The sequence below is a fragment of the Psammomys obesus genome, unplaced genomic scaffold (genome assembly GCF_907164565.1).
Source record: "Psammomys obesus unplaced genomic scaffold, mPsaObe1.curated_primary_1811, whole genome shotgun sequence".
Classification (NCBI taxonomy): Eukaryota; Metazoa; Chordata; class Mammalia; order Rodentia; family Muridae; genus Psammomys; species Psammomys obesus.
In genome coordinates, this window is record NW_026596046.1 from 32,381,261 (window position 1) to 32,406,032 (window position 24,772).

The 24,772-nt window shown below is 39.5% G+C and overlaps 1 protein-coding gene and 1 pseudogene across 3 annotated transcripts in view; one reads left to right on the forward strand and one right to left on the reverse strand.

Moving 5' to 3' along the window:
* The window catches only part of Rsf1 (remodeling and spacing factor 1), a 128,562-nt gene that overhangs the window by 16,388 nt on the left and 87,402 nt on the right, over nt 1-24,772 (forward strand). For all 3 annotated transcript variants that reach the window (XM_055623301.1, XM_055623298.1, XM_055623299.1), the window contains exon 2: nt 24,633-24,724. In XM_055623301.1, the coding sequence (XP_055479276.1) occupies nt 24,633-24,724 (92 nt within the window). The remainder of the gene's footprint in view (nt 1-24,632; nt 24,725-24,772) is intronic.
* Nucleotides 22,958-23,251, reverse strand: LOC129688465 (60S ribosomal protein L37-like; annotated as a pseudogene).

The following is a 24,772-nucleotide window of genomic DNA, read 5'->3' on the forward strand; positions in this document are numbered from 1 at the left end:
GCCCAAGTCCTCTGTAAGAAAAGCCAGTGCTCTTAACCAATGAACCATCTCTTCAGCCCCAATTTTTTTTAAGTAAGTGTGTGTGTGTGTGTGTGTGTGTGTGTGTGTGTGTGTGTGTGTTGCTCCGAGGAGGGCATTGTCTTCCTCTTCCTATTTCCACTTGTGTTTTCTTATTTTTTGAGATAGCTGTACACTGAACCTGAACCTCGCCATTTCCATTAGGTTGGTCTACCAGGACTCCTGGGATCCGCTTGGCAGAAAATGTGCTTACCCACTGAGCCATCTCCCTAGCCACGCTTCTGTTTAGCTAGACAAATACATAGATCAAATACATGGTGTACATTGGGTCCATTGTACAGATGAGGAGTACTAGGCTGAAAGTTTATGAAAGCTCAGTAGCATGAAAGATTATTTAGTAGTGATAGTTGAGTTGAAGTCATTTTGGAAAGACTTTTTCTACCTGTTAAATACAATATTAGACACCATAAGTTAACTCTGCTCTGTACCATTATTTGGGCTATAATTAAAATTAATCTTAGCTGGCGGTGGTGGCACATGCCTTTAATCCCAGCACTCTGGAGGCAGAGGGTAGACCTGCTCTACAGAGCGAGTTCAGGACAGCCAAGGCTACACAGAGAAACCCTGTCTTGAAAAACCAACAAAACCAACCAAACAAACCAAAACAAACAAAAAACCAAACTAATCTTACCAGCTAATTACTGAAGGGTGATTCTGTCATCTTGAGAAAAAAAAAAAATTGTTACTACCTAAGAAATAACAATTCTTGAACTGTAACTCTCAGTAATGTAAATAGTTATGTATCTTTTAAGAAATTAATATTGTGTGGGTCCCCCTTTTTCTCTAGGGTTGATAGTGCATAGTATGATTTAATAAGCATATGTTGGGTAACTGTAACAATTCTATTTGTGTGAATATGATGTATGTGTCGGGGGGGTAGGGGTGCTTTTGCCTGTGTAGGTCACTGGAAGATGTATGGTTTTCTTTCACCATACCTGGAGCTCCTGATTGACTGGATTGGAGGACAGCAAGTCCCTGGGATGGCCCTGTCCTTTTGTGATTATAGGTGTGCATGGCCATGCCCAGAATTTTTTTTTTTTTTTAAGAATATCATTCTTGGGTTGGAGAGATGGCTCAGAGGTTAAGAGGACTGACTGCTCTTCCAAAGGTCCCGAGTTCAACTCCCAGCAACCACATGGTGGCTCATAACCATCTATAATGAGATCTGGTGTCCTCTTGTGTCATGCAGGTGTACATGTAAGCAGAACTCTGTATAAATAATAAATAAATTTTAAAAAAAGAATATCATTCTTTTAAAAAAGTTCACTTACATGTCTGTCTGAGTGTTTTTATGTGTGTATGGGTGCTGGGAGCCCGGCGCAGGTCTTGAGCAATGCTGCTATCTGTGCACCATCTCTCCAGCTTTTTCTGTGGTGCTGGTGGCTAAACTCAGGTCCTCTTGCTTGCACAGCAAGTGCTTTACACACAGAGCCAGTGCCTAACCTCCAGGGTAAGATTAACAGGTTCCACCTCGCCTCAGTTCCACATTCAGCCTGCCATGTAGTTATTACTTGGTGTTTTAGTCCCATAGTGGGTTGTTGTTGTTGTTGTTTTCACTTCATAGTCTTCTTCAGTAGTCATGCTGTGATAGTCTTGTTATGCTGTTCTGATTTTCATACTTTCCCTCCTTCGGTTTGTTTCTGTGTTGATACATCTTTTCCAGACAAGGTCTTTAAGCAGTAAACTTTTAATTTTGGAATGTTTGCCTTCTATTCTGACTGCTGCTTTAACAGAAAATGGTGGTCCAGTATTCAAGAACTTTCCTTCCAAAAGTTTGAAAGTACTGCTGTTTAAATCTTCTAGCATCTGCTGTTGTTGGTGAGAAATATATTAGTGTGAGCCTTATTCCTTTGTAAGTTTTTTTTTCCTTCAGGAAAGATTTTTTTCTTTGTTACTTTCTGTTTTATGTATATGAGTGTTTTATTTGCGTGGATGTCTGTTTATTGCTCTAGTTGTTGGTAAAAGAAATGTGGGAGAATGGAGTCAGTATGTGAGGTGACTGAAGTGTCATACAGTGGCCAATTTTATGCAGAGCATTAGGCAATTTATACTCAGGGTGAAGAAGAGCCACAGAGTCTACGGTCACACAGACAAGCCACCCATGGCAAAACATGCTTTTTCATATGAACAAATAATACAAGAGTGAATTCACTCCTATTGGCTACATCTGGGAGGGACTCGAAAGCACATTCCAAGAGCAGTTCTGTGTTTTTTAAGAAATTGAGGTCATAAGACTCTTGGTCTTGTTTTCTTTAAATTTACTCACAAGCCCTCATAATTCCTTCACAGGACTTTATTCTTGGACAGTGTGTCAACATCATCCCCTCTCTTACTTATGTATGTATTATTTATTTACTTTTATTAAATTTTTTGTTGTTGTTGTTGTTTTGAGACAGGTATCTCTGTGTAGCCTTGACTGACCTGGAACTTCCTTTGTAGACCAGGCTGGCCTCAGACTCACAGAGATCCACCTGCCTCTGCCTCCCAAGTGCTGAGACTAAAGGCGTGTGCCACCACTGCCTAGCCAACCCTCTTTTGTGTTTTAATAGCAGGGTATCTAGAATGGTTTTGATTTGAGATGTTGTAGATAAATCTGTCATTTGGTGGTACATGAGTATTACAAGCAAGCAAATTATAAAAATAATAACGTTAAACCGATGAAAGCATTATGTGCTATACTCTGGCACCAAGAACAGAGCTCCGAGCTGTCCAGTACTGTTAGCTACATTATTACATTGATCAGAAAACTCTAGAGAATAGCTTGAAAAGAGACCCACATGATTAGTAGTCCCTGGTGTCTTGTAGAATGTAAGACCGGATTTGACTCTAATGGGAATAGAAATGTTATGGCCTATACAGTTAGGAAGTTTTAAATGCCAAGGAAAAATTAAACACATTTTTTTTTCTTCAGATGAATTAATAAATCTGTTATGTGCCATAGTCCAGTCATTAGTCAGTCCAGGTCATTAGTAAAATAACTTCTCTTGGTGCATAGGGCCTTAACTTGGCCCCGGGTGGGTACACCTCACTTCTGGTAATGTGGTCGAGATCTCCTTTCTGCCCTTCAGCCGGAGGTTTGTTATATAGCTTTCTGGTTACTTCCACTGTCTCCTTGCACTCTGCCATTGTCCTTCAAGCTGAGTAAACTGTAATGTTTTAATGGGTCCATCTGTCCTTTCCTAGTTTTTTTTTTTCTGAAGAAGTAAAAATAGGGCTGGTTAATGCATCAGCCTGCTTATTTCCTTCTACAGTAAAACCAGGAGATTTAGAGTGTGCACAAATATGAGTCTATTGCTGGAAATAATCCTACAACATAAGCAGAATTTGAAACTCTTAAGGGTTTATGAACTAACTGCAGTAAATGAAGCAAAACAGCCAGTTCTACCTGTTGAGCTGAGGAAGAAGAAGTGCTAATAGATCGATGACTATCTGGACCATGAATCCCTCCTATACTATTAGATGAGCCATCAATAAAATTTGTATCTGCCTGTGGAATAGGAAAGGTTGGGCAACTTTTGTAATCAGAAATTTGGTTCATATGAGAAAAACTCATAGTTTAGCAGCTGGATAATGATTTCCTGTCCTTCCGTAGTAATCAGCATTTGGAATTTGAAAATCCATAGCGTTCTGTAATGCTCCTAAAAACTGATCGCTAATTAAGGGTTATATAACACAGCAAAGATCAAACCCATATATATTGTTGACATTGGGTCCTCCTCTGATTTACTAATTGAGCAAGAAGAGTAAAGTAAACAAGTAGTGTTTTATGGTATAACTGGATTCATTCCAGAGGCTTATCCTCTTGTGCTATAATACTGTAGGAGACAATCTAGAGGGGAAAATAAGTAAGTTTAAAGGCAGCGAAGGAACCACACGATACACAAATGTCTCTTAGTCTGGATTCAAATAGCTGTAGTTCTTTTCTTGCCTTTTAAGATAGTATGTGAGAACTGTCCAATGCTGTTTCTCCTTCTATAGTTTCAAATAGATTGGCTAGTGCATAATTAGATAAACATTTTGACTTTGCTGATGTTGCACTGGAAATACTGAGCACAGCTCATGAAGCCAGGGAGGAATTAGGAAATTAATTCTGTTTCCCTGTCATGCCCTTAATCACCTAGGTTGTAAAGTTAGCTTTTTCCTCATAAAAAAGTGGAGTGAAGGGCTGGAGAGATGGCTCAGAGGTTAAGAGCACTGACTGTTCTTCCAAAGGTCCTGAGTGCAATTCCCAGCAACCACATGGTGGTTCATAACCATCTATAATGAGGTCTGGCACCTTCTTCTGGCCTGCAGGCAGGATATTGTATAAATGATAAATAAATAAATCTTTTTTTTAAAAAAAGTGGAGTGAATTCAAGATTAGATTGATTATCAAATTCCTTACCCCATGCTGCAGGGTCATTTTCTAGGCCATAGAAGACATATCTAAAAGTGGCTTCAGTAAGGAAGCTGAAGGAACTATCATCAGCATAGTTTTTACTATCATCAGCACTGTTTTTACTTTCAGTTTTGCCTGAATGGAGAAAATCTTTGACTGTTTTACTAATTTTAAGGTGTGATCATCCTCATGATTAATATTCTCCTTATCTTCCTTAGGCATTTTAATAACAGTCCAAATTTATGCCCAAGTGACCCAAAATTGAATAAGGATCTTTCCCCTCTCTGTATGCCTTTTCAGTATTCTTTCAGACTTTCCTGTACTTTTTTTTAACCTAAAGTTCCTTCTTCTGGAAACCAAGGATTATAAACAACTCACAAGTAATCTAATAGTTGTGATTTTTGATACTTGTGCCCCTCCTTTCTTTAAGAAGTGCAACAAACTTGATTTACGATAAGCCCTTTCATGGTTTGTACCTCCTTATGCTCACTAACCTCTTTCTGTGAGGGTCCCCACATAATAACCAACTTCAGGTCCCTGATTTGTGGCACTACTTGTTTACTGTTCTAGTTAGCTGTGTGAGCCCGTGAGAGTGGAGCCAATAATAAAGCAGGCTAAACTCTCACGCAATAGCCAACTTTATTCAGAGCATCAGACAAATTATACTCTGATGGTTAGGAAGGGTCACCTGAGTAAAGTGTAGAACCCAAGAACACGCTGCATGTGTCAAAAAGTCATGTTTTTTCATAGAGGCATATGAAAAGAGGTCAGGTGCCAACAGAGGTCAGACGAGGGTATCCATCTAATCACCTGGAACTGGGATTACAGGTGATTTTGAGCTACTTGCATGAATACTGGAAACTGAACACAGGTCCTCTGTCAAAACAGTGAGTGCTTTTAACCCCTGAGCTGTTTCTCCATCTCAGCCCCCCCTCCCCCCCTTCTGTAGAGGAGTTTTAATTCAGAACATGGCTCTTCTGGCAAGAGGTCACATGCAAAGATCTTGTAGGTCTGTTTGATCCAGCTGGAATACAATACAGGAGACAGAGGCAAGCAGATTTGAGTTCAAGTACAGCCCGGTATAGAGCAGGTTTCAGGTAAAGAAAAGCTTAGGTTCAGGCATGGTGGTACACACCTTTAATCCCAGGTAATGAAAGTAAAGTTAGTTTGTAAAAGGAAGCACCCATGTTTGAAAGTGATGTCTAATTGAGTGTCAGAAAAGGGGAAAAATCAGAGAAGATTTGACAAAATAGGCTACGCTTAGCTCTCACGAGAAGAGAGAGGAAAGGAGAGCTACTTAAGGGACAATGCAGAATGAGAAGAGGCAGTTTTTACTGGGACAGTAATAGAGAGATAGGTTGGAGAGAGAGAGAACTCATATGAACACTGAGGCAGAGACTGGGAAGGAGCCAGAAGATTAGAAAAGATGGTTGGCGTTAGTTTGAGGCCAAACAGCAATTCAGGGGCTGAGAAAAGAGCAGACTGAATAAGTTAGCTGGGAGAGGAGTTTAATCCTGAATAGCTGAGTTGAACCAGCCAGACCAGAGCTCAATATAGAATAAGAAACGGTGAGTTTATTAAGCAGTAAGTCTCCGAGGCTGAAAACGCTCTAAGTCTAGGATAGATTGTAGGGAGGCTAGAAGCTTCCAGGACTAGACCTAGGTTAACAGAAAGAGGCAATAAGCTTACTCTGAGACAACAGTTGAAAACAGTTGAATAAACATACCTTTTACACCTTTCAATTCAAAATCTAAGGCTTCATCTCTAAGAATAGCAACAACAAAAGAACAAAAAGCTTGGACATAAGAGAAATAACATTACAAGTGAGTTTACACTCACTTATATTGTGTAGGTGTGTGTGGCCATGTGCTGCTGTGTGGAGGCCAGGAAATACCTTGTAGAAGTCAGTACTTCACTCCACTTTGTGGGTTCTTTGAACTGAACTCAGATCATCAGGTATGGTGGCAAGCATCTTTACTTGCTGAACTATCTTAATTGTTAAAGTTTGCTCTTACTAACTTAACCATTATAGGGTATGCTTTTGTGTGTGTGAGTGCATGTGTGTGAATGATGTGTATGGAGCCCTTACATTTTTATGATTTTTTTTTTTTTTTTTTTTTTTTTTTTTTTTTTTTTTTTTTTTTTTTGTTGTTGTTGTTAAATTCTTGGCATTGTGAAATTTTTTAGAATGTGACTGTCAGCTTCCCGGTGTTTTACTTTTACTCTTTAAAATATTTTATGTGCATTTGTGTTTTGCCTGTATAAATATCTATATGCTGTTTAGATTCCCTGGAAATGGAGTTACAGACAGTTTTGAGCTGCTGTGTGGGTGCTGGGAATTGAAGATAGTCCTTAGGCTGGAGAGATGGCTCAGAGGTTAAGAGCACTGGCTGCTCTTTCAGAGGTCCTGAGTTCAATTCCCAGTAACCACATGGTGGCTCACAACCATCTATAATGAGATCTGATGCCCTCTTCTGGAGTGCAGGCATACATGCTGACAGAACATGGTATACATAATAAATAAATGAATAAATAAATAAATCTTAAAAAAATAAAGACGATAGTCCTCTGGGAGAGTAGCCAGTGCTCTTCCCAGATAAGCAATTTCCCCAGCCCCTTACTTTTACTCTTTAAAAAACATCAGTTACAGCTTTGTCTGACGGCCCCCATGTACTGATCCTGTTCTGATTCCTTTCTTCGATTACTTGCTGGAGCCCTCTGGCAGAGTCAAATAGTTCCTGAGTGGGGAGTGAGGATTGAAAGAAAAAAACCAATACACTACACAAGGATCTGTTCCAGAGGGCTGCCATTAGAAACTGTCACACTAGTTTATTCCACAATTCCTTTTTATAGTCAGAGCAAAGCACCTCCATACAATGAAGGGGTTCATCAAGAAGTCAAACTTGTTTACCTCAACCACTTGTCTGTGTGATCCTCATACAAACAAAAGGAAATGAATTTGGCAAAACATCCTGCCTATCCCTGTCTCCAGGTGAAGGCCAAAGTGAAAACAAACAGCTCTCCACAGGTCTCCCTTTGTATATTTTTTACATTATATTTTTACATTAAGAGCTATGGAGAAGATTGTGCCTGTCTTAGGTTGTCTCTCTTGAAAGATATATTTTACCCATCATTGGTACATGAATTCCATCATGTGTGTCCTGTCTTAGGTTGAGTATTTTTCAGAGATATATTATCTGTCTTTGATTACCGACCTCCACTAGGGTAGACGCTGCAAGATCAGCTTAATTATCACTGGTAGGAGACATGCTCCTAGTAAGAGTAATAAGCCAAGTCCTATAATACTCCATAAAAGTGACTTAAAAGATGACCCCATATCAGAATTCCAAGCCTGAGAAACATTCACAGGAACCATAATAAAAGGCTGTCAAACAACCAGAACCTGTTGTCCATTTGAAAGCTTAGAAATAGTTTTAGTTTACATTGGTGGCAAAAAACACTTAAGTTTGAATCCTGTGTAAAAACATTAACGTTTCCAAACAACAAAGCATAAGGAGAATTGAAGCCCTCCCAAGAGTTTCTGTGGCAAGCTTCCACATATAGGTTGCTGAAAGCCAGAATCAGACCACCAAAGTCCCATAGTCAGTCTTCTTTGAGAATTATCCTGATTACCAATCGAGTCTAGTCACATTGTATCTGAAAAGTTTCTCTGCATAACATCTTCGGGGAGCAGAATGTAAACAGCAGGAGCATTCTTCTGGGGAGCATATCACCCAAATCCAAATCACACCAACCTTTCTGGGATCCACCTGGCTCCTTCAGAGTCCTTCAGAAAAACACAAACATGCCCTTTTCCCCATATTAATACAGGGTCAGAACCCTGCCATATTCCATTAATCCGATCTTTCCATTTTACTTGGGCATAATTATCTTTAGTATTAGGGTGCCACAATTGATCAGCTGCAGAACGGCCTTGTACATCCGTATTCAAAAATTTTAAAATACAGAGAGCATGCTTAAGATAATTCTGTGGTGTTTGGGATATAACTCCCCCTTTTTAATTTTTGCAGATTTTAAACATATTGAACATGTTAAACTTATACATTGAACACAAACAGGCCTTGGAATTTGTTGAATCCGATTTTTATGACCACAGAAGTTTTATAGCAAAATTAAGCATTACCTTTCTTACTGGAAAAACTTAGAAGCTGCTTCCCCCACCCCGCAGCTCGAGTGATCTTAGCTGTTGTTTGACACTGCTTAGCAGATTTTGACTTACACAATAAATGGTCTCATGCTAAACATTCTCTTGCAAATTGCTTCCAATCCCCTGGGCAGATGGCCTCCCCAGACAAGGACTCTAACAGAGCTCGAGTAAAAGGTGCTGTAGGACCATATTGAGCACATGTAATTTTCAATTCTTTTAAGTGTTTGAAAGGTATAGGAGTATGGGTTCTCACCATATTATCCTGTCTATCAGGTTGCTCTAGAATTGGAAAACCATAAAACTCAGTTATATCTTCTTCTTTCTGCCTAGCTTGTTCTTTCCTCCAGCTCTGCAACCTCATCAGGATATAAGTCATCCTCACAGTCTTCTTCTAACAAGAAATTATTATCATTAGGAGGGACATATAACTCTTCTGGAGGAGCCGATGGTTTAATCTCTTTTTGTTTTGAAGCCTTCCATTTTTTTTCCTCTTTCTCTTTTAACCCTGAAAGTTTCACTTTCTCAGTTTGCCGCATATACAGACTATCTCTAATTAAAGTGCATACAAAAAAAACAGGAGTCTACTGTCTTGACCCAGTTTTACTCTCAAATTTTACTCCCCACGCCCTTTTCTCTTTACTTTATGATCCAAGCTTGCCAACAACCGCAGTGTCCTTCACTGCTTCCCTGTATCTCAAGGTCCCTGTTCAGGTGCCAAATTGAGTGGGGAGTGAGGACTGAAAGAAAATAAAACCAACACACTACATGTTACCAGTTTGAGAGGGCTGCCAGTAGAAACTGTCACACCAGTTTATTCCACAATTCCTTTTTATAGTCAGAGCAAAGCACCTCAGTATAAACAAAAGGAAATGAACTTGGCAACACATCCTGCCTATCCCTGTCTCCAGGTGAAAGCCAGGGTGCAGACAAACAACTCTCCACAATTAATAAAGGCAAATGTTACTTTTGGAATTTGTTTCCACACGTTTTCATACTGAACATGTATTTGTGTGTCTGCACACAATATATGGTAAGGATTACGTGCTTTAAAGCTTTATTGTACTCATTCTTCCACAGGTCCCTTTGTTGGCCTTCATGTTGTTTCTGAAATAAAACTATATTGGTATATGTTGTTTTAGTTACTAATTTCTATTTTATTACATAAAGTGTAACTTTAAAATTCATAGCTATTTAGGTTTATTCTGTACTCTAGTAGCTTTGGTAAAGGATGGAATTGTTAGAATTTTATTTTTGGTATATGCAGTTGCTCTTCAAAGAACTCTGGAAATTCATACACTGCCAGAGTTATATGAGAGTTCTCATTTGTCCATGTAATATGTGCTTGTATTTTCAAACTTTACGGCTTTGGCTAATATTGTTATTAGGTAGTTTCATGTGGAGTGGATGTTAGGAGGCGAAACATTTTTTTCTGCTTTTCACACGTTGTCTTTTGTGATTGCTATTTTGTAGCACATGTTTTTGGTTCAAACTTTAAAAATTGGTATAGTGTCATTGCTAACCTCCAGTCACCTGGAACTAGCTTTAGATTTCACAAAGAATAAATTACCAACCAAACAAACAAATGCCACCACTTCACACACAGCTGTGAGTATGTACCTAAATTTCTGACCAACTGGTTGTAAGTCTTAGGAGTTTCCGTGGATTGCCATAGATTCTCTAGTCCATTAGAATTACTATCAAGACAATTTTATACTTCCATAAGTATGGTTTTATCATAAAGGATGCAACCCGAGACCAGCCTAATGACAGGCACATGGTCTAAAGAAGTACTTCAGAAATGATAGATATTGTAGCTAGCATACCCAATATTAGAACAGCTATTACAAAGGTAGGCATGGTGGCACATACCTGTAATACCAGCACTTGGGAGGTCAGAGCAAGAGGATTGACACAAAAAGGACAGTTTGAGCTCCAGCTAGGCGTGGTGGCAGATGGCTTTAATCCCAGCACACTGTAAGTGGAGGCAGGGAGTTCTCTATGAGCTTGAGGCCAGCTCTATATAGCAAGCTCCAGACCAGCCAAGGCTACATAGTCAGACTCTGTCTTAAAACAAAACAATACAAGAGGCTTGGGAGGGGGGATGGCTCAGTGGTTAAGAGTATATTTACTGCTCTTTAAGAGGACTAGTTTTTGTTTTTTGGGTTTTTTGTTGTTGTTTTGTTTATTTTTTTTTCCCCAGCACCACATAGGGTGACTCACAATCACTTGTAACTCCAGGTTCAGGGGTCTGGCAACCTCTGCTGGCCTCCATGGGCACCTGTACACAAACGCACATAGAGGTGATAAAAGTGTTTAAAGAAAAAACAGCAAACCAAGAAATGAAAGATCTAAATTATACCAAATGAAATTCCTAGACATTCTCCTAGTGTCTCAGTTGTTAGCATACGCAAAGCCTGGTGTCTTAGTCAGTGTTCTCTTCCTGTGAAGAGACTCCATGGCCACTGTAGCTCTTACAAAGGAGAACATTAATTGAGGGATTGCTTAGTTCATTATCATGATATCATCATGGCAGGGAGCACTGTTCAGGAGAATAGCTGACAGCCACATCCTGATACACAGGCAGAGAAAGACAGACAGACTGAGAGAGACTGCGCCTGGCGTGGGCTTTTAAAACCTCCACCCCTGTCCTCAGTGACACCCTTCTTCCAGCAAGGCCACGCCTTCTAATCCCTCTAATCCTTTCCAATAGTGCTACTCCCTAGCACTATTTCAAACACATTAAAATACGTGATCCTATGGGGATCTCAAACCCCACCACACTTAGGTTCCATCCCAGCACCTCAAAAACTGGGTTTGGTGGATATCACCCTGTAATTCCAGCATTCAGGAGGTAGAGGCAGTCGGACTAGAAATTGAAGGTCATTTTCAGTTTTGTAGTGAGTTTCAAGACAGCATGAGCAGCATGAGAATCTTGTCTTCAAAGGTTAAATTCAATCTAAAAAGACATACACTGAAAGGGACTTAAAATTGGACTGTGGAAATACGTGTACACTTGAAGACATAGGTTTATTCTAAAATGAATCAGGAAAAAAGTGTTTTCAAAAAAATAAAGTATCATACTGATAAATGGGACAATACTGTGAAGTATTTGAAATGTACAAAGAAAATGGAATAAAAGTATTGAAAGAAGTAATGCCTTCATTAGCTCCAGATTTGATGAGTGTTATTAGATCCAATATTCTAAAGAAATGTAAAACAGGTAAAACATGTACAATATAGGAAGACGTAGTCAATCCCTACAATAATAAAGAATTAAGTAACAACCACAAAAAGACACACATAGAGTAACAAGAAGAGTGTAGGAACTGAAAGTAGGAGATAATGAACTCTTAAAAATTACATTTATTGCCAAGCGGTGTTGGCGCACACTATTAATCCTAGCATTTGGGAGGAAGAGGCAGAAGGTTCTTAGTCAGGCCAGTCTGGTCTGCAGAGGAAACAAAAATTACATTTATTTGTTTATTTACTTACTTGTCTGTCTGTGCATGTGTGTGCATGTACTTGCTTCTCAGGTGCATGTGACTGTAGAAGTCAGAGGGTGGCTTTTGGGAGCTGGTTTTTTTCTTTGGCTCCTCTGGGAATCCAACTCAGGACATGAGGCTTGGGGGCAATCAAGTACTGCTTTCCTTCCTTTCTTCCTTCCTTCCTTCTAGTCATTCATTTATTCATTATGTATGCAGTGGCCTCATTCCTGCATGTATGCTTGCACACCAGAAGAGGGCATCTTATTATATAGGTGGTTATAAGCCACCATGTGGTTGCGGGGAATTGAACTCAGGACCTTTAGGAAGAGCAGCCAGTACTCTTAACCTCTGAGCTATCTCCAGCCCTCTTCCTTCTTTTTTTTTTTTTTTTCTTTCTTTTTTCTTTTTGCTTTTTTTGAGATAGAGTTTCACTATGTAGTTTTAGCCATCCTTTGTAGACCAGACTGGCTGTCTTAGAATTCACAGGGATCTGCCTGCCTCTGCCTCCTCAGTGCTGGAATTAAAGGTATGTGCCAACATGCCCAGCTCTTGGTGGCAAGTGCTTTTACCATCTAGTCCTCTCTCACTGGTAAAAATACTGAGTTGGGGGTTGGAGAGGTGGCTCAATGGTTAAGAGGTCTGGCTGTTTTTCCAAAGGGGCTAGATGCCCACTATCCTCATGGTTGCTCACAAATGTCTATAATCCTATTCTAGGGGACTAATGACTTCTTCAGGCTTCTGTGGGCACCAGGCGTGTATCAGACAAATAAAATTAGAGAATTTGCTGTGAGCTTGCAAAACTCAAGAGTATTACCTAAGAGTAAAGTGTCCTGCAGGGCAGTACAGGAGGGAACAAATGCAGCTACTTCTAGTAAAACTTTGTAGATACTGAAATTTGAAATTCCTGTAATTATCATGTGTCACAAAACAGTTTTTTTCCTACTAAAACAAACCTTTTAAAGGCTTTGAAAAGTTGAGCTTAAAGGCTGTATGAAAAGTTATTAGTATCTTTTGCCCTGTGTGAAGGAATTTGGTAATCTTTGGTCTAAACCAATGGATATTGACCTTTCTAACACTGCTACCCGTTAATCCAGTTCCTCATGTTGTGGTGATTGCAACCATAAATTTTTTGCTACTCATAACTGTGATTTTGCTACTGTTATGAGTTGTAATGTAGATATTTGATATGTAGGCTATCTGATATGTCATGGGACTTGCAACCCATAGATTGAGAATCACTGGTCTAAAACTATCTTTTTTCAACCCAGCCAGTCCCATGTAATATTTGAATTATAGTTAATATCAAATAAAAGATGGAGATTGTCCAAGTGGATAGGAAAGCACAGCCTAAGTACGTGTAGTCAGCTTTATCTGAAAAGGTACTGATTAAGAAGAAAAGAAGCATGCCTGTGCAAGGCCCTGACTTCAGTCTCCAGCCCTGCCAGAAAGAAGGGAAAGAGGAGTGCAGTGTTCAGAAAGGACTGTGAAATGGGAATACTTTTTAATTCCAGAAGCGAACTTGGTGGGAAGAAAGGATAATTTCCATTGTTTTCCACTTACAGTGGAACTGCATATACACCGTCCTTGAGTATAACTAAGTTTTAATACTCTCTCTAAAATTAGACATGGCAAATGCTATTGCCAGTGACATTGCCATTTTATAGTACTTCATCCAGCAAAAAAAAAAAAAAAAAAAAAAAAAAAAAAAAAAAAAGCTTTTAAAGTGACTGATAGTATATTATATTGGTAAGCACTGTCCCAGGTGCTGAAGGCAGACCTACTACATCTAGTCACCAGTTTTGTACCTTTTGATGCATATGGACAAAGTAGGGTTATTCTGGGATACTGGGAAGAGAGAGTCTCACCCTGAAAAAATGATGTAAAGGAATTATTTTCTAAGGTGCAGGAAGTAGTCTAACCCTGAGAATGAGATGAAGGGCCCAGGATGAAGGAAGAAATGCAGGCGTGCATGCTGGAAATAGGATAGGGTTTTTAGTTCCAGGAAGTTTAAGATGATGTATTTTTCTGAGTTGTTAAACTAAACTAGCAGGTCATTATTCTGAATTTCTTGTTACATGAGGAAGAGGAACTTTTGTGAATCCACGCTACCAATCTTTTTTATTTAATGATTTATGTGGTTTTATTTTATATGCATTAGTGTGAAGGAGTCAGAGTGCTTGGAATCAGCATTAACAGACAGTTGTGAGCTGCCATGTGGGAGCTGGGAATTGAACCCGGGTCCTTTGGAAGAGCAGACAGTGCTCTTAACCACTGAGCCATCTCTCCAGCCCAAATATTTTTTTTTAATTTTTATTTTATATACATTAGTGGGAAGGTGTTGGATCCCTTGGAATTGGCTTTACAGACAGTTGTGAGCTACCAAGGGGGTGCTGGGAATTGAACCCAGGTCCTTTGGAAGAGTGGACTGTGCTCTTAACCACTGAGACATTGCTCCAGCCCTCACTCTGCCAATCTTTTACCTTAAAAAATTCTTCATCTAGTACACTAGGGACTGAAATCAAGGGGACAAAAAGATAATAGTCTAGGGGACACAAGAAAGGAAATTCTAAAATAGAATTAGCTTTCAGTGAAACAACAGCGATGTGAAGCATCTGAAGGAATTCCAAAAGAGTCAAGGAGGAGAACCCTGAACTGGTCGACAGCATAACATGCTGCACTGTGGCCATCTAACTGCGAGCCGGATTATGGTGAGTCCAGAGCAGACGGACAGGTAAGGAAGTGGGTGTGTGAGATAGAGCGCTCCCTGCGAACGAGACCGGGTGAACATGTGTCCCTTGAGGGACTTAGAAACAGTACTAATGTGTTAGTAAGAATGTTTATTTAAAGTTATTTGCATAGAATGTGCTCTTACATAGTTTGAAACAAGTAGCAGTCCAAAAATGTAATCAGTCATAGGTGAAGTACCTGAAAAATTGCGCTTCGAGAGGCCTAGTCTTAGCAAGTTACCTAGAAGAACCTGCGTCTGATTCTGCACTGTGGGGCCTGAGCCAGTGGTGCTCGTTGTTACCGGGGTTCTCCGTGAATGCATGTGTGCACGTTTGTTGCTGGGAGGCCAGTATTGCTGTCCAGCATGCTAGGTAGGTGGCCTGTCACCGAGATCCATCACTAGCTCCAACAATTATCTTACTTTCATTTAGGCAATTAAGTTTTATGTACACAAAAGTTAAGTATTTATAGACTATCAATGAGAAGATAAAGGATGAAGATGTTAATCTTTTCAACATAACTTTAAAATTTTTTAAAAAAAATGTCTTTATTACATTTATTTATTGACTGTTGCACACACCACATACATGGCATCCATGGGAAGGTCAGAGACTTATAGAATTGGTTTTCTCCTTGCCAGGAATTGAACTCAGGTCCTCAGGCTTGGCAGCAGATGTCTTAACTCACTGGGGAATCCTAACAGCCCTGTTTAATTTTAATGAAACTCTAAAGAATAGGTCTCAAGAGGAAATATTCTTTTTTATTGTAATTATTTTTATGTATATGATTGTTTGCCTGTGTGCAACCTGTATGCTTACCATGTTTGAGCTTGGTATCCATGGAGGTCAGAAGGTAGCATATGGACAGTTGTGACTTGCCATGTGGCTGATGGGAATCAAACTTACGTCCCCTGGAATGGCAGCTAGTGCTCTTAAGTGCTGAGCTCTTAATCTCTGGTCTGGAAGGGTTCTTTAAGATGGTATTTTTAAAAATTTTTGGGGGGCCATTGATGTATATCAAATCATGGAGCATATTTGCAGAATAATTAGAAAGAATTGATGGGAAGTAAGTTATGCTGAATTTCCCAAGAAGCAGACCCTGAGGAAGAAATATGAGTGTAGGTAGTTTAGAAGTGAGACTCAGGAAGTACTGTTAAGGGAAGGGCAGGGTAGACAGAGCCAGGAGCAGCTGTCTATCCAGTAAGTCCTTCGGTGGGCTCCTGCATTCCAGTGTTGCCTGTGAGCTACAGGAGACTGATGACATGTCTCAGATTTGTGCCAGGAGTAAAGGAGCTTCTGTCAGTTTCTGGCTGGCGCCTGGGTCCAGGAAGGGTTGAGTTCCAGTTGTGTTATTAGAAAAGTCAGTACCCAGGCAAAGACTTGGAATACACTTGCATTGGAGCCCTAGGTGCTGAGAGGAGAAGGATGTGACAGCTTCTCCTCCCAAGGCAGAGGCATGATTTCGTTTGGTTAATTAATTGCGCATTTTCAACGTTGTTTCCTGAAGTAGAAGTTGTGTGGTATTCAGGAATTATTGACTTAAGGGTGGCAATAGTGGTAGTATTGTGCTGGTTTTATTTTATTTTATTTTATTTTTTGAGCCAGGAGCTGAGGGATGAATTTGAACTTATCTTTCCCCTTACTGCTCAAATGATGGGATTGGAAATGAGTGTCCCCACAGCTAGTTTTTATACTGCGCTGGTATTTGAATTGTGTATTCCTAGGCATATTCTCTATTAACTGAACTAAGTCCCTAGTCCCTAGTCTTTGTTGTGGTTATTTTGAAAAAATCTTGAGAGCCAGGCATGGTGATAATCTGGGCACAAAGTGAGACCTGTCTCAGAAGAATAACAAGGATAACATAGGTATAACAAGACTTGTGTAAAGGAGTTAAGTACTTTGGAGTAAGATTGAAGGTGTTGGCCTAAAAAAATTTTAAGAGATTTATAAATTTTCCATATTTTGACAGGTTTTCTTGGTGGTACTCCTCTTCATCTCTACAACCACAAGATGCTTTAGCATCTTGTCTTGTTTCCTGCCTAAACATAGCAATAACCTTTTAGTTTTATTTGTCCATATATGGCATTTTAACCATCCCATGTATGTTTAAAATAGTGGAAAACATTGAACAGGACAAAAACAGCAGTGGTGGGCTAGACAGAGGTTCAGCAGTTCAGAGCTCTTGCAAAGGACTTGTTTCAGTTCCCAGCATCCACATGATGTGCTACAGCCTTCTGTAATTCCAGTTCAAGGGGATCTGATGCCCTCCTTCAGCTTCCTCAGGCTTCTGCGTGCACGTGATCCAAGCAAACACAGAGACACATAGAATAATAAAACATCAGCTTATATAGTGAAGTTTTCTGTACCTATCACCCAGATTTGTAACTTGCCTTGGTCTCTGCTCCTAGAATATTTTGAAGTTGAGTCTGGATACAGATCAATCTTTTAAAAAGTTAAAATCAAAGGAGCTTTTCTCCTGTTCCTTTTATGGATTCTCATTACATGTAGAATAAAATCTAAACTTAACTGGTTTAGAATAAATTCAAACCCTTAAACTGACTCAAAAGCTTTATTATTTTGAGTTTTGCTTAGTTCTCTGGCTACATTTTTGTTTTTCAAGGTGCAGGTATTGAACTCAGGGCCAAGTGAACATCACTGCATCTTCCAAGGAAACTAGACCCTTTTGATTGTCTGAGACATTTGTACATGCATTTTTATTCCTTGCCTTGCAACAAAGTCTCTCCGTAGACTTGCTTAGCTGCTGCTTATCCTTTTGTTCTTAACTGTATTGTTAGAGAGGCTTTTTCTGGTAGCATTAATACTGTAAAATTTGGTAAAATTTTAAGCACTTGGTACATCTAGGTGAAGGGTTTCTACTATTACTGGTCTTTTAGCCTTTTTATGGGGCAAGGGTGTGTGTGGTTTGGTCAGCTTTGTAGACCAGGCTGGCCTCAAACTCTTAAGGGATCCACCTACCTCTGCCTCCTGGGTCCTGGGATTAAAGGTGTACACCATCATTCTTGGCTTGGTCTTTCATCAACTAGGTTTGCAATTGTTGAAGAAAAATGTTGGGGGAAATCCCTTTTTCCCCTGAAGTTCTTTGAGTCTCCTCTCTCTCCTCTCATGATTACTAAATTGAGTAGAAAGAAAAGCAAGAAAAATAAGGTCACTTGATTAGAGCCGGAACACATGGTGTGGAAAGCCCTTGCCTGAAGTACCTCAAGTGCCTTCTGCTAGGATTCATGTTAAAAAGGTGTAATCCTGCTAAGATTGGAGGAAAGGCTGATTTGCCATGGGGCCGAAAGCTTTTTTAGGAGGATAGCTTCACATAGTACTGCAGTTTCATAGGCTCAGCTTTTCTTAAATTCTACATAGCATTTGTACAAATTACTTTGTTTATAGTAAATGCATTTCCTACTTTGGGATTTGATAGCCATTTGTGTGTTTCTTTATGTGAGAACAGAAATTTCATTTGGAATGGAATTCTGAAAAGGAAGTGGAGGGGAAGGACTGCTTACTTCCCTGCCTGCCTCATGGCTATTCTTGGATAAATTAGAAATGGTAAGAAGCTGGTGTAGTTGTTTGTATTATACTTACCAAGATTCTCCCTCTGTCTCGTATTTTTTGAAGGGGTCTAAGTTACAATTCACAGTCTTAAGCCAATCCTTTGCTTTTTAGAAAATGAGATGATTAGTTAAATGAACTCTTTAAAGGTCAGGTATATGAATACATAACAGTTATCTCAAGGATCAAGCGGCCTGAGGAGATCAGTCTGAATTTCTAAAACTCTGCTCCCCAACAGTTTCTAAGAACTGGGCAGTAAGTAAAGCTTGTAAGCTTGTCTTCCAATCCCTGTGTCTGAAATCAATGTTTTTTTCATCTATGACCAACATAAAATAACTTTTCAGAACTGAGTTGATCTCTGCTCATAGATGTAGAGGGAAATTAGATAACAGACTTATAGGATTGAGGAAGAGATTAGGTATTATGAGTGGCTATAAATTTTAAGTACTGGGCTTTATGATAGAAAGGTGCTTTAAAAAGTGTCCGTGTGGAATGTCTGTGGGTGATTGGGCAGCCAACCAGTCTGGGTTGTGGCCCTTCTGCTACATCCCTGTGCCCTTTGGCTCGATCTTTGTGACTGTACCCTGACCTTCTCTTTGTGTTTTAGACTCTTTTACCTCCTGAGGCCTTGTGAAGGAAAGGGATCTGAGGTAGAGATCTTAGTTCAGTTGGGACAGAAATTCGTCCTTTTCATAAAAGAATGACTGGAAGTTAGTAAATGGTTAAAGTAAAGTTAATAAATAATGTTGTAGAAAGTAGGTTATTCAGAAAATGTTTCAGTTGACAAGTTAATAAATTTAGAGCTTGTCAATTTCTAGAAGAAAGTGATCCTGTGATTTAAGTCTATAATTGATACTTTTAGCCGGGTGTAGAGGCATACACATCTTGAATTCCAGCACTCAAGAGTCAGGGACAGGCTGCTCTCTGTGAATTTGAGGCTAGCCTGGTCTGCATAATGAGTTCCGGAAAGCCAGAGATACATAATAGAGACCTTGTCTCAAGATAGATAGATAGATAGATAGATAGATAGATAGATAGATAGATAGATAGATAGATAGATAGATAGATAGAGATAGAAAGAAAGAATTGACACTTTACAATTGACCTATCCATGTTTATTAAATTTAATTAAGAATTAATAAAATTAGGGCTGGCAAAATGGCTGGCTTAGCAGGTAAAAATGCTTGCTGCCAAGCCTGATAACCTGAGTTTGATCCCCATTAACCACATGGTGGAATCAAAGGACTCTGGCAAGTTGTCCTTTGACCTTTACACATGTTTTGTCACACAAACCCCCTAAATGTGTCTACGCACACACACACTAAGTAAATATAATAAAAAAGGTTTTAAAGAAAAAAAAAGAGTAAATACAATAAACTGGTTCTGGAGACATGGCTCAGCAGTTAAGAGCTCTTGCTTCTCTTCCAGTGGACTGGAGTTCAGTTTTCAGTAACCATGTTGTCTGGCTATATCTCACGTTCCAAAGCCCTCCTCTGGCCTCTGTGGACACTTCCATGTGCTCACATGTACATATCCCATACAGACACAAATATACAGAAGTTAAAGTAGCTTAGTTTCTTCCTTTCATTAGCCACACATCAGGTACTGAGTACCCACATGAGGCTAAATGGCTGCTGGGTTGAACTGCAGATGCCGAACATGCCATGATTCTACAGTTCTGTTAAACGCACAGCTGTTCACTGTCATAATATGGCAGCTTTAATTATTATCAGGGTAATTTTGTGGGTTGCTAAGGATAGAGCGTCACAGTCACATGTGCTAAGCTATCTATCTCCTAGTCTGTTTTCTTTCCTTTTTTTTAAGTGTTTACACATTTATTTTATCAGTCAGCATATTCAGTGTCCTTAAAGATCATCACATTTTAATTCTCTTTATAACCAAAATTTAAATAAATTCAGTTACTGACCCAGTCAGTGTTCTGTTGCTGTGAAGAGACACCATGACCACTGCAACTCTTACAAAGGAAAGCATTTGATTGGGGCTGGCTTACGGTTTCCGAGGTTTAGTCCATTGTCGTCATGGCGGGAAGTACGTGGCAGGCAGGCAGACCTGGTGCTGGAGAGGGGGCTGACAGTTCTACATCCCGGTCCACAGGCAGCAGGAGGAAAGAAACTGGTCTTGGAATGGGTTTTTTGAAACCTCAAAGCCCACTTCCAGGGACCCACGGCCTCCAACAAGGCCACACCTCCTAATTCTTTGAAATAGTGCCATTTCCTATGAGCCTTTGGATGCCATTTCCACTCAGATCACCACAGTTACTCAATTGTGAGTTACGAATTTTAATTTAATATGCCAGCTCTGTACTTTGCAGCACTGAAACAGTATAACAGGCACCACCTACATGTAGCTTCCTGTGTAAGAGCCAGTACCCTAAAAAATTCAGTAGTACTTATCTGTTTTATATACCTAAATCAGTATAAACAAGATTTGTAAGAAGAATGAGAAGCATGCGTATTGTGTATTGATTTTTTTTGTCTTTTAGTTTTTTAAAAATTGGTGTAACAGAATAAAAATCTTTCATGATTTCTATATGGTGTGGTAGGTAGGTATCAAAAACTTGATGCAGGCAGTATAAACAGCAGTAGCCATCTAAGAATGAAAGACATGCACACTAGTATTGGAAAGCCCGAGACTTGTATTTCCCAGTCACTGAAAGGTGAAATGATTCATGTAAGAATACGGAATAAGCTGGAAGGCTTTCACAAGGTGCTCACAGGCAAAAGGCTAGGATAGGTTTAGTGGACAGGGAACGGACCAAAGTGATTTCAGCTGAGGATTTCAGTGTAGATGTGCGAGAAAGGGACTAGGAGTTAAATTGACAATAATCATTAGGACTCTGGGGCAAGGACAAAAAGTTTAAGTGAGTTTATATAAGTATTTTGGAGCTATAAGTGTATTTACCAAATGCTAAGTTGGGATATTGGTTTGAGTAAAGACTATCTTTAGCGATTTTTTTTTCTGAAGTGAAAAGGTATAGCCTGAGCTATATGTCCTAGAAAAAACAGAAGAAGATTGCAGGTGTAGTAAACTGAGGCTAAAAGGTAGCAGGCTTGAGATGTAGTAAGGTAGACCATTAACTTTGCATGTTTGGGAAACGGAAGAATTGAAGGCCATCTTAGTTTCCAGAATTAGGACAGAATAAAATCAGAAGTGCTGTAATTCTTCATAGTACTTTGCTGTTTTGAAACTCTAGGAGATAACCAAAGACTTTTAATACAAGTTAGAAAGTCAAGGTTTGCCGATAAAGGACCTGACCTCTTACATAGAATGGAAGAACTAGAATTGAGGGGTTTTTTTTTTGGGGGGGGGGGGTTTCTTTGTGTTGATTTGTCTCTGGCCTCTTGGTTACCTGAGTCTCACTAAGGCTTTATTGATTAAGTTATTGCACTAGCAAAATCAACATTTTGTTGATTTTATTTCCTAAAACATTTCTTGGTTCTGCTTACTGCTGTCTCGGCTGTTGTGAGTAGTTCAGGCTTAGTTCAGGCTACTGTCATCTTTGTAGATATTTTCTTGAGTTTAATTCAAAATTTTGGCCTGTATTCTACCTCTTAAATTTAATTTTATTTTGTGTGCATTAGTGTAAAGGTGTCAGATTCGAGGTACAGACAGTTGTGAGTTGCCACGTGGGTGCTGGGAATTGAGCACAGGTCCTTTGGGAGAACAGACAGTGCTCTTAACCCCTGAGCCATCTCTCTCTCTACCTTTCTACCCTGTACTTTACCTCTTAAAGCAAGTGAATTAAAGCTTTTATTGTAAAATCTAATTTTCTCTAATTCAGTCATTCTCCTCTTCAATTTGTAAATAAAATCAGGCTTCTGAGCTGGCTTTGTGAGGCTGTCTGAAGTTCCATAGTCTTTGTTTATTGTTTTGTTTTTAGCCATTTACATCTACTTTTTGTTTTTATATGAAATTTTCCCACTCCATCCTATACCTTAGGTTTTAGAATAATTGAGTATTTTGGACCAGCCCATATATGAAAAGACTCATTCATGTAGACTCAGCAAGGACAAGGCTATTTTTCCCTTGCTGATAGTAGATTCTCAGAACCTGTTGAATGAGTGAATGTTATACTTCCAAGTCGTTTCAAGTTAGAAGAAGTTTCAGAATAAAGCTCCTGAGAGAATGAAGGACCATAGAAAACTAGGCCATCATTCCCAGCCCAGCACCATATTAGGTCAGATATGTTGGAGAGTGCTGTAGTGTTGACTCAGATACTTAGAGCACACCATAAGATCAATTAACCCCAACTCACAGGCGCTGGCAGGCCAGCCTGCTCTACAGAGCAGTCTAGGACAGCCAGGGCTACCAGAGAAACCAAAAACCAAAACAATCCACTTTTTTTTTTTTTTTTTAGTCCAGCACTTCTTTTTCTTTCTTTCTTTCTTTCTTTCTTTCTTTCTTTCTTTCTTTCTTTCTTTCTTTCTCTCTCTCTCTCTCTCTCTCTCTCTCTCTCCCTCCCTCCCTCCCTCCTTCGTTCTCTCTTTCTCTCTCTCTCTTTCCAGAGCATTTATTATTTTCTGACTGACTGAAATCCTCAAGATGAACTGGATGCTGCAACAGCTGCCCTCTTGGGTTTAGGTGTTGTTCCTTCACGGAATCCATGCCGGAAAATGCGGTAGACAATTTTTAGCTGCCTCTTTCGACCAGTCCCGGTAGTGTTTCGCCTCTTAGTCTTGGCACTGCAGTTATACTTCCTCTTGCGCTTGGCAGGGCAGCCAGGTTTGCCACAAGTCGACTTCTGAAGGTGGTAGGCCTGAGAGCCTCAGCGGCGGCACAACCTGTGCATCTTACTGCGACGCTTTCCAAAGGATGACGTTCCCTTCGTCATCTTGCTTCTGCCGCCTCTCCTGTTTGGTTTTTTTTTTTTTTTTTTTTGAGACAGGATTTCTCAGTGTAGCCTTATCTGTCCTGAACTTGCACTCTGCCTGCCTTTGCCTCCCAGAGTGCTGGGATCACAATTGTACACTACTGTGGCTGGCTGTTCAGCGTTTTCTTAATATATTTGATTATGGAAAACATTTAGATGGGTTACCTGTAATTTCTTCTAGGTTGCTAGTGGGATCTGGGAAATACAACATTTGGCAGGCATGTGTTCTATAAATCCCTCGGGTCTGATTAATATAATTTAAAAACAGTAAGGTCATTCCTTAGGGATATTTAGAGGAACTCTGGTTGTTTGCAATGATAACAGAGAACCTGAGGGAAGATAGAGAAATCTTAGAAGTGTCTAATGAAGAGGAATTAACCCAGTGAGGAAGTTGTAGGAAGGTAGAGTTTGTCTTAGAGATGCCTGTCAGATGGTTAGGCCTGTCCAGAGAGTGGAGCTAGTGCCTTCAAAGATAAGTAAGTTTCAGTTTTTTTGTCTGTGATGCCTGGAAGGTCGGAATCCATAGGATGCTCTAGAGAAAGAAGTTTAGCTCATCAGGTAGGGATTAGAGTCGAAGAACAGTTTTTTGTTTTGTTTTGATTGAAAATTTGACCACCATTAGACCAGTTTCTAAAATGTTCACCACCTGAGATGTGTATTTTTCAATTCCTTTCTCGTTGTATGAATTTATATATTGCTCTGGAATCCAAATGTATAACATGAGGAACACATAAATTTTATTTGTATAGTTAAGTGCTTTTATTTGATGGTTATTTATTTATGGCATTAACTGTGGGTTGAATCTGGAGCTTCCATGTGCTAGGCAAAGTGCTTTATCCTATGAGCTACATTTCCAGTCATAGTAAAACCAACCAACCAACCAACCAACCAAAGAAACAAACGTGTATGGTTTTAGTCTGTTTTTTGGAGCAGTTTTTTGTTCACAGGAAAATGAAGGAGGAAGTTCAGAGCATCAACTTTGCTCTGCTGTCCTGTGCACCCATCAAGCCTACCTCCTGTGGAGCCTATACTGTGTGGGACTTCTGTGACCATTTAACTGTTATGACTTACTGTATTGTTTACAGTAGGTTTCATTCTTAATTGACTTAATAGGAACTTCAACTTTACTATTAACTCTCAGAAAATGATGTTTAGTGATTTTTCACTCTACTTCAGGCTTTTAGGATTCAGGGATGCAGAAGGAACCAGAATCCTTTGTTTTGAGAAAATATTCAGGGCTGGCTGGAGGAAGTTGTTTTAGAATATTAAATGCTTATAAATATTTTATTTTCTTGGCTAACAATAGTTTTGTTTTTTGTTTTTTTTTTTCCTTCCTTTTAAGTACCAAAAGAATTGGTGGAGCTCCATTTGAAGTTGATGAGGAAGATTGGCAAATCTGTTACAGCAGACAGATGGGAAAAATACTTGATCAAGGTAAATTATCTTCTCTGTCACTGAAATACTATCCTGTCTAATACGAAT